The sequence below is a fragment of the Lithobates pipiens genome, unplaced genomic scaffold (genome assembly GCF_037356315.1).
Source record: "Lithobates pipiens isolate NorthernLeopardFrog02 unplaced genomic scaffold, aLitPip1_a1.2 Scaffold_16, whole genome shotgun sequence".
Taxonomy (NCBI): domain Eukaryota; kingdom Metazoa; phylum Chordata; class Amphibia; order Anura; family Ranidae; genus Lithobates; species Lithobates pipiens.
The window spans coordinates 357887806-357904666 of NW_027507748.1; the positions used below are offsets into that span (position 1 = coordinate 357887806).

The following is a 16861-nucleotide window of genomic DNA, read 5'->3' on the forward strand; positions in this document are numbered from 1 at the left end:
ACATTATGGGGCACATCAGGGCACATTACGGGGCACATAGCACATCAGGGCACATAGCACATAAGGGCACGGGGCACATGGCACATCAGGGCACAGGGCACATAGCACATCAGGGCACAGGGCACAAAGCACATCAGGGCATGGGGCACATAGCACATCAGGGCACATTATGGGGCACATAGCACATCAGGGCATGGGGCACATTAGGGCATGGGGCACATAGCCCATCAGGGCATGGGGCACATTAGGGCACATGGCACGGGGCACATTATGGCACATCAGGGCACATTATGGCACATCAGGGCACATTATGGGGCACATAGCACATCAGGGCATGGGGCACATCAGAGCACAGTATGGGGCACATAGCACATAAGGGCACAGGACACATAAGGGCGTGGGGCACATCAGGCCACATGGCACATTAGGGCACATAGCACATCAAGGCACATGGCACATCAGGGCGCAGGGCCCATCAGAGCACATTGGGGCACATTATGGCCACATAGCACATCAGGGCATATTATGGGGCACATAGTACATCAGGGCATGGGGCACATAGCACATCAGGGCATGGGGTACTTCAGGGCACATAGCACATCAATCAGGGCATATTATGGGGTACATAGCACATCAGGGCACGGGGCACATAGCACATCAGGGCATGGGGCACATTAGGGCACATGGCACATCATGGCACGGGGCACATGGCACATCGGGGTACATTATGGCACATTATGGGGCACATCAGGGCACATTACGGGGCACATAGCACATCAGGGCACATAGCACATAAGGGCACGGGGCACATAGCACATCAGGGCATGGGGCACATTAGGGCATGGGGCACATAGCACTCAGGGCACGGGGCACATCAGAGCACATTGGGGCACATTATGGCCACATAGCACATCAGGGCATATTATGGGGCACATAGTACATCAGGGCATGGGGCACATAGCACATCAGGGCATGGGGTACTTCAGGGCACATAGCACATCAATCAGGGCATATTATGGGGTACATAGCACATCAGGGCACGGGGCACATAGCACATCAGGGCATGGGGCACATTAGGGCACATCAGGGCACGGGGCACATGGCACATCGGGGTACATTATGGCACATTATGGGGCACATCAGGGCACATTACGGGGCACATAGCACATCAGGGCACATAGCACATAAGGTCACGGGGCACATGGCACATCAGGGCACAGGGCACATAGCACATCAGGGCACAGGGCACAAAGCACATCAGGGCATGGGGCACATAGCACATCAGGGCACATTATGGGGCACATAGCACATCAGGGCATGGGGCACATTAGGGCATGGGGCACATAGCCCATCAGGGCATGGGGCACATTAGGGCACATGGCACGGGGCACATTATGGCACATCAGGGCACATTATGGCACATCAGGGCACATTATGGGGCACATAGCACATCAGGGCATGGGGCACATCAGAGCACAGTATGGGGCACATAGCACATAAGGGCACAGGACACATAAGGGCGTGGGGCACATCAGGCCACATGGCACATTAGGGCACATAGCACATCAAGGCACATGGCACATCAGGGCGCAGGGCCCATCAGAGCACATTGGGGCACATTATGGCCACATAGCACATCAGGGCATATTATGGGGCACATAGTACATCAGGGCATGGGGCACATAGCACATCAGGGCATGGGGTACTTCAGGGCACATAGCACATCAATCAGGGCATATTATGGGGTACATAGCACATCAGGGCACGGGGCACATAGCACATCAGGGCATGGGGCACATTAGGGCACATGGCACATCATGGCACGGGGCACATGGCACATCGGGGTACATTATGGCACATTATGGGGCACATCAGGGCACATAGCACATCAGGGCACATAGCACATAAGGGCACGGGGCACATGGCACATCAGGGCACAGGGCACATAGCACATCAGGGCACAGGGCACAAAGCACATCAGGGCATGGGGCACATAGCACATCAGGGCACATTATGGGGCACATAGCACATCAGGGCATGGGGCACATTAGGGCATGGGGCACATAGCACTCAGGGCACGGGGCACATCAGGGGGCACATTACAGGGCACATGAGGGGATCTTACTTGCCAGTATGCAGAGTAGCACAGGAAGCGCCTGTCTATAGTAAGTTCTCTCTCATATCACGCAGCGCCTGTCTGTAATAGGTTCTCTCTCTTGCCACTCAGCGCTGTTCACTCCCCGGCGGCCCCTCCTCTCTTCTCGTCTATCCCAGATGATGTCACAAGCCAATGGGGATAGACGAGAAGAGAGGAGGGGCTGCCGGGGAGCGAACAGCGCTGAGTGACAAGAGAGAGAACCTATTACAGACAGGCGCTTCCTCGCTACTCTGCATACATCTCATTCGGCACGGGCGGCTCTAGTCCTGCAAAGGGAACGGCGATCCTGCTGGGAAAAAAGTGCAGGGACGCCGTTCCCACGCGTTCCCGCAGGACTCAAGCCCTGGTCCTGCTCATACCTACCTCCCAACTGTTCCGGATTTGGAGGGACGATCCCTGATTTGGAGGGACTGTCCCTGATTTGGAGGGACTGTCCCTGATTTGGAGCAATGTCCCTCTGTCCCTCTTTCCCCCTCATTTTGGTCTGATCTATATCGTTGTATATAAAATGCACTTTTTATCTTTCAAAAAGTATTTCCCAGCGCAAAACCTTTCATCTAATTTCTAAATTGCTGCATTTGTACATTTTAAAAGCCAACATAAAGGAATAGTAGTGGTAAAAAAAAGTCCTTGTGGATTTATTTAACCTTTTTTTGGGTTAATTCTCCTTTAAGTGGGTGTGGCAGGAGGCATGCCCTATGCCAACATACATTTCTTAGTAGGTGTCCTTCATTCCCATCTCAAAATGTTGGGAGGTATGCTCATACACAATTCATGTATGGCTAATACAGGCCACCAGTAAGCAGGTGCAAACTAGATCTACCCCTGTACCTAATATATGAAGTTCATATAAGGTTGCTGTCTTACTTGCCAAATTAATTTGTATTTCTGTCCATCCATTCCTGAGACTTACACAGCCCTGCCACACAGCCCTGTCTGGAAGGGCAGAAAATCAGATTTTTCCCTGCTGCAGTTCAGTAACATTCAGGCTGGGTTCATACCATTGTGAATTGGTTGCAGAATCACCGCATCCAGTTCGCAATAGCAGGAGATTTTGACCGGCCCTCTATGGAGCTGGTTCACATATCTCCGCAGTAGGTCCGGTGCGTTTTGCAGAAAAACATGGTGTGTCTTTTGGTCCGTTTCGGGGCCGAAATCAGCCCAAAATTCAGGCTGAAATCCGACCTAAGACTGTGAACCAGCATGCACCGGACCCCTGCTATGAGCCGCATGCGGTTCATGTGAACCGAGCCTTAAAGGTTATGTTCCTTCTCCAACCTGTGACTGGGCAGTGAAAGAAGAATCAGCAGATTTTTTTCTCTATCACTCTGCTCTCTCCTCCTACCAGCATGTCCCATGCTAACACATGAGCACAGCAGCTCAACCAATTGACTCCCTATGCTCCTTTTCCCCTCCCAGTCTTAGCTCTTCTGTATAGTGGATTGCAAAAGGCAACACCAAGTCAAATTCAAGTACTTACACAACTTGCATTAAAAAAAAAAAAAATCTGAACTTCAGGAATTTGGTTACTTTGTAAAAACTGCAGGCATACCATGAGTTAAGTCCAATGATGTGTCTGGCGCATCATAGACTTATCTATGTTTATAATTATTATGTGGCGCTACCTAGCTAAAAACTATTTAAAAAAATTATTAAATTGTATAAAGCTACATCAATATCAATTATGTGCAATATAAGCAAATTCACAATGTGCAATACCCAACCTTACAATAAAAGTGCAACATTCATCAATAGTGCAAAAGAACGAGAATAAAATCTCATAAGTGCAATGAAAAACTTGATTAAATAAAGTCTCATAAGTGCAATGAACCACTTGATAATGATTATGAGACTTTATTTAATCAAGTGGTTCATTGCACTTATTAAATTTTATTCTCGTTCTTTTGCACTATTGATGAATGTAGCACTTTTATTGTAAGGTTGGGTATTGCACATTGTGAATTTGCTTATATTGCACATAATTGATATTGATGTAGCTTTATACAATTTTATAAAAAATGTTTTAATAGTTTTAAGCTAGGTAGCGCCACATAATAATTATAAACAAAAATTTATGATAGTGTAGAGATCACTGTATATGTTGGCAGCTTCCTATATTCAGTACTTTTTATCAAAACCTTTTTCTGAGCGTGAGATTAGGGATATTAGTAAGGGTTCTGCGCATTAGTATTTCTGTTTACATAGACTGATCTATATTATTTACATCTGACAGGTTTATTGTTCTCCAGGAAGATAATTGCCAGAGCTCCCATGCTCACTGTGGTATCGGCTCCATCAAGAGCAAGAGTCCCTGGAGGTGCTATGCCCACTCCTCTTTTCTGCCTGTTCTGCTCTGCCTGTTCACAGAAGCCTTTGTAGTATGTGAACTCATTTGAATACAAAGGTTTCTGTGAATGGACAGCAGAGGGGAGGAACGGGCATAACTGCTCTGTGCTTCCCTTCTCTCGCAGTTGGAGTGTATTCTCTGAGAGTGAAATAAACCTGTCACATATAAGTAATAGCGATAAGTCTCAGAGGTGGCATACGCCTAGTTGGATTTAACTGATAGTGTGCCCGCATTTTTTGCAAAGTTGCAAAAATTCTGGAATTCAGCTTTAATGATATTTTAAAGTGGTTGCAAACTCTAACATATACCCAGTGAAGTGATTGGCCTCAGGTAATACACAGAGATGAAACCAATCCTCCTACATAAATTGTGCCTGTGTATCTGCAGTCTTCTCTTCTCTACATCTGTTCAAAGTGTCGAAAAGTGCCTGCACAACATCCCCTGCCCCTTTCCGTCAGCACTGGGGTCACATTAGTTGAGTGATGAAGAGAAAATGAGGGAGAAGAGAAACATTGGAATACTAATCATTACCGATGTGCAAAGGTGTATTTGATTTGGAAGAATAAATCAGCTCTAACATTGGGTAACCTATGTGTGTGAATGTTACTTTGTTTTGGAAAAATACTTGTTTTCTTTGTTTTTTTACATTTTAGAATGGGGGGCCCCGAGCTTATGCATAATTTTCAATTTTCAAACATTGAGAAACACTGTTATAAATTATTCATTTACCACTCAAAGCTACAGTATAACTCTGCAAAATATGTAGTAAAAATCGATATTGCTTGGAATATTTTTTTTTTTTGTATTAAATATTGTCTTTTTTTTACCAGGTGGGGGGAAGAGTTGGCACCCAATGGTCAGATTCAAAAATATTGGGTAATTATGCATTTATTTCATGTCCTTATGTTTAGGCAAGGCATAACGTTTAGGCATGGTAAAATAAACATGTGTGCTACAGTATTATGCCCCATACACACGGTCGGAAATTCCGATGGAAAAAGTCAGATCGCATCTTGTTGTTGGAAAATCCGATCGTGTGTGGGCTCTATCAGACTTTTTCCATCGGAATTTCCGACGCACAAAGTTTGAGAGCAGGATCTTACATTTTCCAACAACAAAATCCAATCGCATAAATTCCGATCCTGTGTAGACAATTCTGACGGACAAAGTGCATGATTGGACTTGCAGTTTCATCGCATGCTCAGAATAAAGAGACGAAAGCTATTGGCTACTGGCCTGTTTATTGTCCTGACGTATGTGTTTGACTTCACCTCGTTCTGAACGATGGGATTTTCCGCCAACTTTGTCCGACCGTGTGTATGCAACACAAGTTTTGGCCAAAATCCATCGGAATTTTGTGGTTGGAATGTCTGACTGTGTGTACAGGGCATAATACTGCTTAAAGGAATCCTTCTCTGAGTGAACTGTGTAGGTTGCCATTGCTGCTGCTTTACTTTAAAAATCATAGCTGCCCATAGGCCTTGCTGATCACTTTTTCTTTAAAAAATAAATTCTACTTTGACAGCTTATATAATACACTATATTGTCAAAAGTAATGTCATCCCAGTCTTAGTCCGTAGGGTTCATTATTGAGTTTGCCCATACTTATCAGCTATAACATCTTCAACTCTTCTGGGAAGGCTGTCCACAAGGTTTAGAAGTGTGCTGTCTATGGCAGGGGTCTCAAACTGGCGGCCCTCCAGCTGTTATGAAACTGCAAGTCCAATCATGCCTCTGCCTATGGGAGTCATGCTTTTAACTGTCAGCCTTGCAATGCCTCATGGGACATGTCGTTTTGCAACAGCTGGAGGGCCGCCAGTTGGAGACCCCTGGTCTATGGGAATGTTTGACCATTTTTCCAGGAGCACATTTGTGAGGTCAGGCACCGGTGTTGGACGAGAAGGCCTGGCTCACTGTCTCCGCTCTTATTCATCCCAAAAGGTGTTCTATCAGGTTGAGGTCAGGACTCTGTGCAGGCCAGTCAAGTTCCTCCACCTCAAATTTGCACATCCATGCCTAGATGGACCTTGCTTTGTGCACTGGTGCACAGTCATGTTGGGACACAAAGGGGCCATCCCCAAACTGTTTCACAAAGTTGCGAGTATGAAATTGTCTTGGTATGCTAATGCCTTAAGGGTTGAAAGCCCTACAACGTAATCCCCCTTCCACCAAATGATTTGGACAAGTGCACAAAACAAGGTCCATAAAGACATTAATGATTGAGTTTGGGGTGGAGAAACTTGACTGGCCTACAGAGAGTCCTGACCTCAACCCGACAGAACACCTTTGGGATGAATTAGAGTGGAGACTACGAGCCAGGCCTTCTTGTCCAACATCATTGCCTGACATCACAAATGCGCTCCTGGAAGAATGGTCAAACATTCCCATAGACACACTCCTAAACCTTGTGGACAGCCTTCCCAGAAGAGTTGAAGATGTTATAGCTGCAAAGGGTGGACCAACTCAATATTGAACCCTACGGAGTAAGATTGGGATGCCATTAAAGTTCACATGTTTGTAAAGGCGGACATCCCAATACTTTTGACAATATAGTGTAACTAGGGCATAAACAACTTCATGCAATTTTTGGTAGTCACTTTCAGTTTTTTTATTTTTCTTCTTTAACACTTAGTATAGTGCACATGTAGCATGTAACCTACTTCATATCCCTATAATGAAGTGTGTGTTCCTGATCTGTTCTCATCTTCTCTTTACTGCAGCTGGCTGCCAATTCATGGGGCAAAGACTGGGGAGAAAGCGGATATTTCCGCATTGCCCGCGGTGAAAACGAGTGCGAAATTGAAACCTTTGTAGTAGGCGTGTGGGGCAGAGTCAGCATGGAGGATGTTGCTCGTAGAAAATGAGGAATTTCCCAGGCAATAGGACTTTGTGGATTTCTAATAAGCAAACCCTGGTTTGTACCTTGCTTTTTACCTCCAGTTATTTCCACAGCCAGTGAGCTGGATCATAAGGTCTTAGGTGGGTAGGCATGTGTGTTCTAAAGTGGGGAACTGAGTCTGTACTATAATTAAGAATGAGGTAAGTGTATGTGGGTGTTTTTATTAGTAATAGGACCCAGACAGCACAATAAATATCTGCAACTCACTTAACAGACATTAATGGCCAGTGTTCACTACATAACGGCACTGATATTTTTTTACCATGCTTTAATTTTTGAAAGGGTTAGGTGAATCACTGGCACATACTGAACTTGACTTTAGTTGAGTTTATAAAGCGTAAAATGTCAGCAGCACCACAATCTATGTACTTTGAATTTCTACTGTTTAATGGGCACTTTGTACCTTTTTTTTTTTTTCCAAATATGTTATCCATATGCTGGACCCTTCTAAAGCTACAAAGCCATTTTATAAACATCCTATAAATCAACAAAAGTAGTACCGCAGCTCAGGACGAGCGCAGGATGCAGTGAGGTACTTAATGTAATTAAGCTGACCCAGTGGTGCTGACACAGGGAAGATTCACAAGCCTGTGGCTTTGGAAGGGATAATAGTGCATATAGTCCTATAATCTCCCCAGGGATCAAAAGAGCATTGTTTGGGGCTGTATGAAAGGGGCACACAGGCTTGTGAACCGGTTACAGACAGACATTCCCCGCCAAGCTGCAAACTGTCGGAGGAGTGGTAGACTTCCACCTAGGACCAAAATGAACCTACATACGTATATAGATATAGATATATATATATATATATATATATATTATGAGAGCTTAAAATGAAGGCCAATGACCTTTTTATAAAACATATGTAAAACATCCACTGCTATCGGAAGCTTGCTCATTTTAAAAACATCATCTATCCCACGCACTGCTAAATTTCTTCAATCCATCAGCCTTAAACATCTTTTGGGGGATTTGCATTTATTAAAGTCATTTACCTTAAAAAAAAAAAAAATAATAATAAAAAAAAAAGCCTTTATGAAAGCCCACACACAAATGCAGAAAATGTGAATTATGTTTAGCTATTTATTGAAATGTTTTTTTTTTTTTTTTTATTGAGATTGTGTATATTGTTTTGAACCCTAATCCTTGTGCACCATAATTTGGATTCCAACCACTGTTACATTTACAACATTCCAGTTTGAATAAAAGTATTTTTCACCAAGTGTGGATAAATGTTTATTCTTTTATTTACCTGTTATTAAGTTTAAGGTTCACCTTTAAAGTGAAAGTGTTAATAGAAAGTGACAAGTGATGGGGCCAAAAACTGTGAATGGAAATGAGTGAAATACTCTGGATATGTGAAACAATTGGAAAAAAAAAAGGTTGTTGATGCCTGCCTTTACATGCACATGAACTTTAATTGCATCCCAGTCTTATGCCCCGTACACATGGTGGGATTTTCCCACGGAAAATTTGCGATCGGATCATGTTGTCGGAAAATCCGACCGTGTGTGGGCTCCATCGGACTTCTTCTGATGGATTTTTCGACGCACAAAGTTTGAGAGCAGGATATAAAATTTTCCGACAACGAAATCCCATCGCATAAATTCCGATTGTGTCTAGACAATTCCGACAGACAAAGTGCCACGCATGCCCAGAATAAACTAAGAGACGAAAGCTATTGGCTACTGGCCCGTTTATAGTCCCGACGGACGTGTTTGACGTCACCTCGTTCAGAACGATCTGATTTTCCGACAACTTTGTTCGACCGTGTGTATGCAACACAAGATTGGGCCAAAATCCATCTGAAAAGATTTTGTGGTCAGAATGTCCGACCCTGTGTATGGAGCATTAGTCTGTAGGGTTCAATATTGAGTTGACCAACCCTTTGCAGCTATAACAGCTTCAACTCTTCTGGGAAGGCTGTCCACAAGGTTTAGGAGTTTGTCTATGGGAATGTTTGACCATTCTTCAAGAAGCGCAGTTGTGAGGTCAGGCACTGATGTGGACAAGAAGGCCTTGCTCACAGTCTCCACTCTAATTCATCCCAATGGTGTTCTATCAGGTTGAGGTCAGGACTCTGTGCAAGCCAGTCAAGTTCCTCCACCCAGCACTCAATCATCCATGTCTTTATGGACCTTGCTTTGTGCACTTGTCCAAATCATTTGGTGGAGGGGGGATTATGGTGTGGGATTGTTTTTCAGGGGTTATGCTTGGCCCCTTAGTTCCAGTGAAGGGAACTCTTAAAGTGTCAGCATACCAAGACATTTTGGAAAATTTCCTGCTCCCAACTTTCTGGGAACAGTTTGGGGTTGGCCCCTTCCTGTTCCGACATGACTGCACACCACTGCACAAAGCAAGGTCCATAAAGACATTGATGAGGGTGCAAGAAGTTGACTTGCCTGCACCTAGTTCTGACCTCAACCACCTTTCGGGATGAATTAGTGCGGAGACTGCGAGCCAAGCCTTCTCATCCACATTAGTGCCTAACCTTACAAATGCGCTTCTGAAATAATGGTCAAACATTCCCATAGAAACACTTCTAAACCTTGTGGACAGTCTTTCCAGAAGAGTTGAAGCTGTTATAGCTGCAAATGGTGGGCCAACTCAATATTGAACCCTATGGACTAAGACTGGGATGCCATTAAAGTCCATGTGCATGTAAAGGCAGGCTTCCCAATACTTTTGGTAATATAGTGTATATATTTCTGCATTGCAGAGCAATAGCTTGATGATCTTGTCATATACAGTGGCAAGAAAAAATATGTGACCCCTTTTGGAATTAACAAGTTTTCTTCAGTAACTTGCCATAAAATGTGATCTGATCCTCATCCGAGTCACAACAGTAGACAAAAGCAATGGAGAGGAATATCCTGCAAATGAAGGCAATCACTTGGGACCCTCCAGATCATCAGAATTGTGTCCCTATTGGAAGATTTCCTCTCTATTACTTTTCTGGGGACAACCCAACATTCGGGATTCTCTATTACTTTCACTTTCAATGATAATGATAAACAGGACAAAAAGAGAGGGTGAATTTCCTTAACGGGGGGCAACAGACGGCAATAAAAACCTGACAGGGGTTCTAATCCCTCTGCACTCCAAAACTGGAAAAAAAAAGTTTTGCCTTTAGTTATACTTTAAGCACATTGTTTGATTGTTGCTATGACTTAAATTAGGATCAGATCACATTTTATGGCAAGTTACTGCAGAAAACCAGTAAATTCCAATGCCGCGTACACACGAGCGGACCGTATGGCGTACTTAGTCCGTCGAAACACATTTCAGCGGACAATCCGCTCGTGTGTGGGCTTTAGCTGACTTTTTCAGCGTGCAGTCCGGCGTACTAAGAATTTCGGATTTTTCGAAATTCTGTCCGTCGTACTTTGGTTTCAGAGGACAATCCGCTCGTCAGTATGCTAGTTCGACGGACTAAGAATGGCGCATGCCCAGAAAGGATTTACACGGCGGAAGGGTGCTTTGCTGTGTCTTGGACTTCCTATTTCTAGTCCCGTCGTACGTGCTGTACACGTCATCGCGCAAGCTTTCGACGGACTGTTTGTGCATCCGTGTGTGGTCAAGTCCGTTCAGTGGAAAGTACGACGGACTGTCCGTCGGATTGTATGACGAACTAAGTACGCCATACAGTCCGCTCGTGTGTACGCGGCACAAGGGGTACAGGTACTTTTTTTTTATTTTTAGATAAGCTTATAGCAATGAGATAAATTAATGCAGTCAACCCTTCTTTCAGTGGTACAAAAGACCATGTGTTACAGTAAACCAACATCAAGAAATATCAAAACATTTAGCCACTGTTTTACTTACTTTTCCAATGTTTGACTTTTCCCCTTCCTAACCAGCTGCCGCAGTTGTACTGCAGCAGGTTGGCTTCCCTGGGCAAAACAATGTTACCTTACATTGCTTTGCCTTTTGGCCACTAGAGGGCTTGCCATCGGAGCCGATGCGAGTGCCCAGCGGGTGCGATGACCACTGGGCACCCGTGATCATTCGTGACAGAGCGAGAACCCTGTAAGCACACAGATCCCGGTTCTCTCAAGGGAGAGGAGACAGATCGTGTGTTCATACTACATATGAACACTGATCTCTGTCTCCTCCTAGTCCCACCCCTCCCCCACACAGTTAGAACATACACTAGGGAACACAATTAACCCCTTGATCGCCTCCTAGTGTTAACCCCTTCCCTGCCAGTGACATTTACACAGTAATCAGTGCATTTTTATAGCTCTAATCGCTGTATAATTGTCACTGGTCCCAAAAATGTGTCAAAAGTGGCTGATGTGTCCACCGCAATATCACAGACCCGATAAAAATCGCTGATCACCGACATTACTAGTAAAAAAAAATAAAAAGGCCATAAATCTACTTCCTATTTTGTAGATGCTATAACTGTTGCGCATACGAAACACTTATTGTGATTTTTTCTTATTTTTTACCAAAAATATGTAGAAGAATACATATTGGTCTAAACTGAGGAAAAACATTTTTTTTTTTAAATTTGGGAGATATTTATTATAGCAAAAAGTAAAAGATATTGTCTTTTTTCCAAAATTGTTGATCTTCTTTTGTTTATAGCGCAAAAAATAAAAACCGAGGTGATCAAATACCACCAAAAGAAAGCTCTATTTGTGGAAAAAAAGAACATTAATTTGTTTGGGTACAACGTCGCATGACCGCACAATTGTCAGTTAAAGCGGCGCAGTGCCATATCGCTAAAAATCGCCTGGTCATTGAGCAGCCAAATCTTCCGGGGCCTAAGTGGTTAATGAAAGAAAGCATCCATACTCCCGCCAAATAATAAAGATCAAATGTAATTTTTGTTGTGCAACTACGCAAGTGTGTTATGTGTGGACACAACTGTTTATTCAAAGAAGTAGCTTTGTTTGACTTTACAGTAAAGTAATGCAAAAGATAAAACACATCCATGATGCATGAAGAAAGCTTGAACAATGTTTGATGAATGAACCAGCTATTAACTGAGTAATTTATTAGGAGTATTTACTGCACACCAACTTGGCAAACATAAGGGTTTCTGTGTGTTCAGACCTGAGCACTGGTCTGTGAAATATCTTCTTTGCTTCACAAACAGATAGTCACTTTGATGGGAAGGTTCTGTGTTTGGTGTTAGAAAGCCCTGGAGGTCACATGCCACCTCTGTACCAACCCTCAGCTCATCCCTGGTCCCTATTGTGCATGCCTATTCAGCCTGTTCTGCTGCACAAGCATTTAATCCGATAAAGCCATGGTGTTCAGCAGTACACCGGCAGTAAAATATTCGAAAATCCAGGGTCCTGACACATTAAGGACAAATACTTACTATTTTATATAAGCTCACTAAATTATTGCCATGCTATTCACAGCTATAGAGCAAAAGGTTGGTTTTCTTAGTTATTAAAATGATACTACTCAATAATGTATCAATGCATTACCAAATTACTCACTAAATGTCACTTTATGCCTTACACCCTCTTGTATAGTACAGTGATGGTAAACCTTTTTGAGCCTGAGTGGCCAAACCTCAACACAAAACCAACTTATTAATTTCTTTTTTGTTTACAAACGTTTTATTGAAATGTTTAGGCAAGTACAAAATATATAGGCAGAGAGAGATCGGTACATACATCCGAGGGACAAGATAGGAATAGACGGGTACGCATCTCTCAATATAACTTTGAGAAAGACTGAAAAACAAGACAAAAGGAAAAATATAGCATAAGTAAAAAAAGAAAACAAAAATTAAAGAAACAACATTGCATCTGCAAGATAGAATATTTTGCCAACTTGCGAAGTATGTCTAGGTCAAGATCATCTATAGGAAAGAATCGTTGGTGCTAGATGTATCTCAATAAAATGGATCAAACATAGAAAGCCATTTCAAATGAGAAAAAAGGAAAAAAGAGCTCAAACACTGTATATACTTAGTAAGCTGACCAATATTCCCATTTACGGTAAAATATATGCATGGAGTCTATGATGCACCCTCTCCATCAATCTGATGGACTCCATAAGGAAAAGCACTTGTGACCATGCTAACGAGGGGGACCGCCGATTAAGGGCTATTGCCCACTGGATGGCACTAAAAAGTGTATGTGCCAGCTTTTGACAGGGGGGTGGGACCTCTGGGAGTTTGGCAAATTGGATGAGCATCTGGTAAGTCAGTGTTATAGGTACCCCTGTTATTTGAAACCCAACTTATTTATTTTAAAGTGCCAACACTGCAATTAAACCTGAATACTGAGGTTTTAGCTTAAAAACAACTCGTACAGTTGTCCTAACAAATTAACATCTTTTGTCTTAAAAGAAAAACACAATAACAGAGCTTTCAATTATACAGTGTTTTTTTTAATTGAAAAAAAAAATCAACTCTATATGTGCATGTATTTTTGGATAAGAGATACTCAACTTGTAATATGATTATATGCTTTATGACACAGCCCAATGATTTCTGATGTGTTCCACGTTCACCCCCAGACATCACAGCACACTCTCACCAGGTTCTGTATATTTTCCTCTTACTGTTCCTGATGCAGACACCCAGCCACCCAAGTGATGATCGCCCTCCCCAGGAGGGGTTGCAGTCAGTTCAGCCCTCACCCGGCATCCAGTGTCGGTGTGTCTGGCAGCAGCTTCTCCTTCTCGCATGTCTCCATCACCATGCAGCACATCACACGTCTCCATCAGAATGCAGCACATCTTCATGCAGAACATCGCACATCTCCATTACACTGTAAACTTCTAGCACATATTACAATATGTATCGGCCTTCATCTCACACTTCTTCTCTGTTGTCCACATCACATCAGCTACAGCACATTAGAAATCGCCATGCAACTCATAGCACACCTCCTCACCATGCAGCACACCTCCTCACCATTCACCATAGCTCATGGCACACTTTCCTCTCCATCACACATCTGGTCCCCCCTCACCACCACCACCCCCTCTGCTGTGGTACAGAAGTGGTACAGTTACACTCATGTAGCCCGTCATGCTCCCTCTGCCCACACACACACCCAAGCTATATCACCATAGCACAGAACACGGTCACATGACCTGGTCTCATCTCTGGGCTTTCGCGCCAAGGGCATGAAGCAGCTGCACTCAGGCAACCCCCGGGCAAACAAAAGCCCACTTCTCCTCCCATGCCAGTCAATTGGCTGCTCCAGACTGAGTAAGGTGATTGGCCGCCCCTCCTGCCGGTTTGTAAGTCGGTCCTGCATCGCTTTCTCCAAAGAGTTGTCTCCTCACTTCTTGTGAGTCAAAGTGCTGTGTGCGATCTGGAGGAGGCAGGCAGTGCCAGGACAGTGCGAGGACAATGTGTCCTCTCTCCGCAATGGCCTCATTATCTGATTATCTGCCTGTTAGTGAAGTGTGAGGAGCCTTTGTGTGCCTGGAGCTACTCAGAAGACTATTGTCAGGAAAGGCTGGCTGGGGACAGTGGTCCATCACCTGTCTGTGCGCACCCGCGGGTGCCTGGTGCGCACGTTCGCGGTCGCGCGGTTCCACGCGTTTGCGGTCGCGCTGTTGCACACGTTCACGCGCACGGTTACCGGCGCCAGGCGGGCTATTTAAACCCAGTTCTCCCTTCAGATCTTGCTGCTTGATCCTGAGACTATTACCTGAATCTGATCTGTTTGTGTATTGAACCCGGCCTGACCTGTGACCTTCCCTGCCTTCTGCCTGTCTCTGACCTCCGGCTTGTCTACGACTCTGCACCTGTCTCATCCTCTGGTCCATCCGTGCTCATCCGTTACCGACCCGGCCTGTTCCACGTTCCTGCCTCTGCCTGCTGCATCTGTTCCTGTACTGACTGTCTGGTTTGACCCGGCTTGCCCGACTCTTCTGCGTGCCTGCCCCTGAGTGATCCACTTGTTCCTGTTGGACTCCTGCTGTCTACTGGTTCCTGTCCACTGCCACTGGGGCCTGCTTTTCCAGCTACAGTTCCTGAAGTCAGCCTGATCCATCCTCCGGCTGTTGATCCTGCCAGGCACTCATGCTACCTTTGACTCCCGTGCCTCCTGTCACCACCATCAGGGGCCATGAGTCGGGGACACAAGAGAGGTCTCCTTCTGCATTCCGGGCTCACCACTAGGTACGTGACAACTATAGCTCGTGTGCCCACACAGAGGGCTCTCCGTGGCAGCTGTGGCACGCCTGCCGGGTGTTCGCCATAGCTGGTATAGTACTATGTTAAGCTTTTTTATATAACACAGGCACAGGGGCACATAACATTATGTTACAGAGGGGATGGGATGTTTTTAATGTGTTGGCTTAACAAACACTTTAACATCCTCAAACAAATACCTTCAAATTCCAAAATGTCATTTGGTATCTGCAAGGTCGGTAACTGCCACTCTGAGTCAACAGGAATACATGGCATCTGTAGGCATCCAATATGCCTATCTGCATACTGCCATTTATCCACCTTACTAGCGCTTTGCAGTGGCAGACAATAACTTCCAGTGTGTTGTACTGCCTTTTGGACAATCCTCTGCTCCCAGAGTATTGATAAAAGTCCTAGCACCTCTTTTTGCCCTTCTCAGAACATCCAGGTCACATGTCATCTTCTCAATTCTTTTCCAGGGCAAACATCCACAAGACAATTCAGATTCACCAGGCTTTTTAATGGGTGATCCGTTTTAAAAAGTATTCTTTTCACCTGGAATACTTGGGTCTGGTCCTGAACACATCCCAAATAAAGGTTTTTCATTCAAAACAGAAAATTCTTTCTCTTAAGAGACCACACTTGAGAATTGAGTTCAAAGAGACATCCCGTAATGAGATTTTCAGTGAGAGGTTTAGGCCTCATAGTAGCCTCTTTTGAGGCTGTACCATTCGGCCAATTTAATTTAAGGCCTCTCCTACACAACATCTTTTTGACCTGGAACAAGAATGCTCCTTCTCTCAACCTACCCATGTTTCTGTCCAGCTAAGCAAGGAATTCTCTAACTTGGTGAATCTCCAGTCCAGTCTTAAAAGAGAAGTGTGAGTTTTTTTTTTTGCTAATCATACTTGCCTCTTGGATAGAGCATCAGACCAATGCTGCAGCTGTCCCCTGGCGTCTCTGCACTGAGAACCAAGCCACCTAACACCGCTGATGGCTCGGTTCTCAATCCTCCTCTGTCAGTCAACATTGCTCATAGTCTGCTTCTCCATGCTCATTGGAGCAATGAGCTGTGGAGAGGCAGGAGAGGCCATTTCAGCGGCTCATTGAGACTACCATCAAGGCAGCTGGCAGATCCAGACTTCGGAAGTTGGGATGATGTGCTGCCTCAACTGATGTCAGTGACGTCAGTGGAGAGCGGACTTCAGACCACTCTCTGCTGAAAAGGGGTCACAGGAGTGCAAAACGAATTGCACTCCTGTGACCCTTAGGAGAAGCCCAGCCAAATGTCCTCAGGGTGGACTTCTCCTTTAATAACAGGGAAGTCTTTCCCTT

General features: G+C 44.6%; 1 protein-coding gene across 2 annotated transcripts in view; it reads left to right on the forward strand.

Moving 5' to 3' along the window:
- Positions 1-8626, forward strand: part of TINAGL1 (tubulointerstitial nephritis antigen like 1) — a 96682-nt gene extending 88056 nt beyond the window's left edge. For both annotated transcript variants that reach the window (XM_077481944.1, XM_077481945.1), the window contains 2 exons: positions 5336-5381; positions 7226-8626. In XM_077481944.1, coding sequence (XP_077338070.1) covers positions 5336-5381; positions 7226-7369 — 190 coding nt within the window. In that variant the 3' untranslated portion in view covers positions 7370-8626. The remainder of the gene's footprint in view (positions 1-5335; positions 5382-7225) is intronic.
- Positions 8627-16861: the final 8235 nt, after the last annotated feature.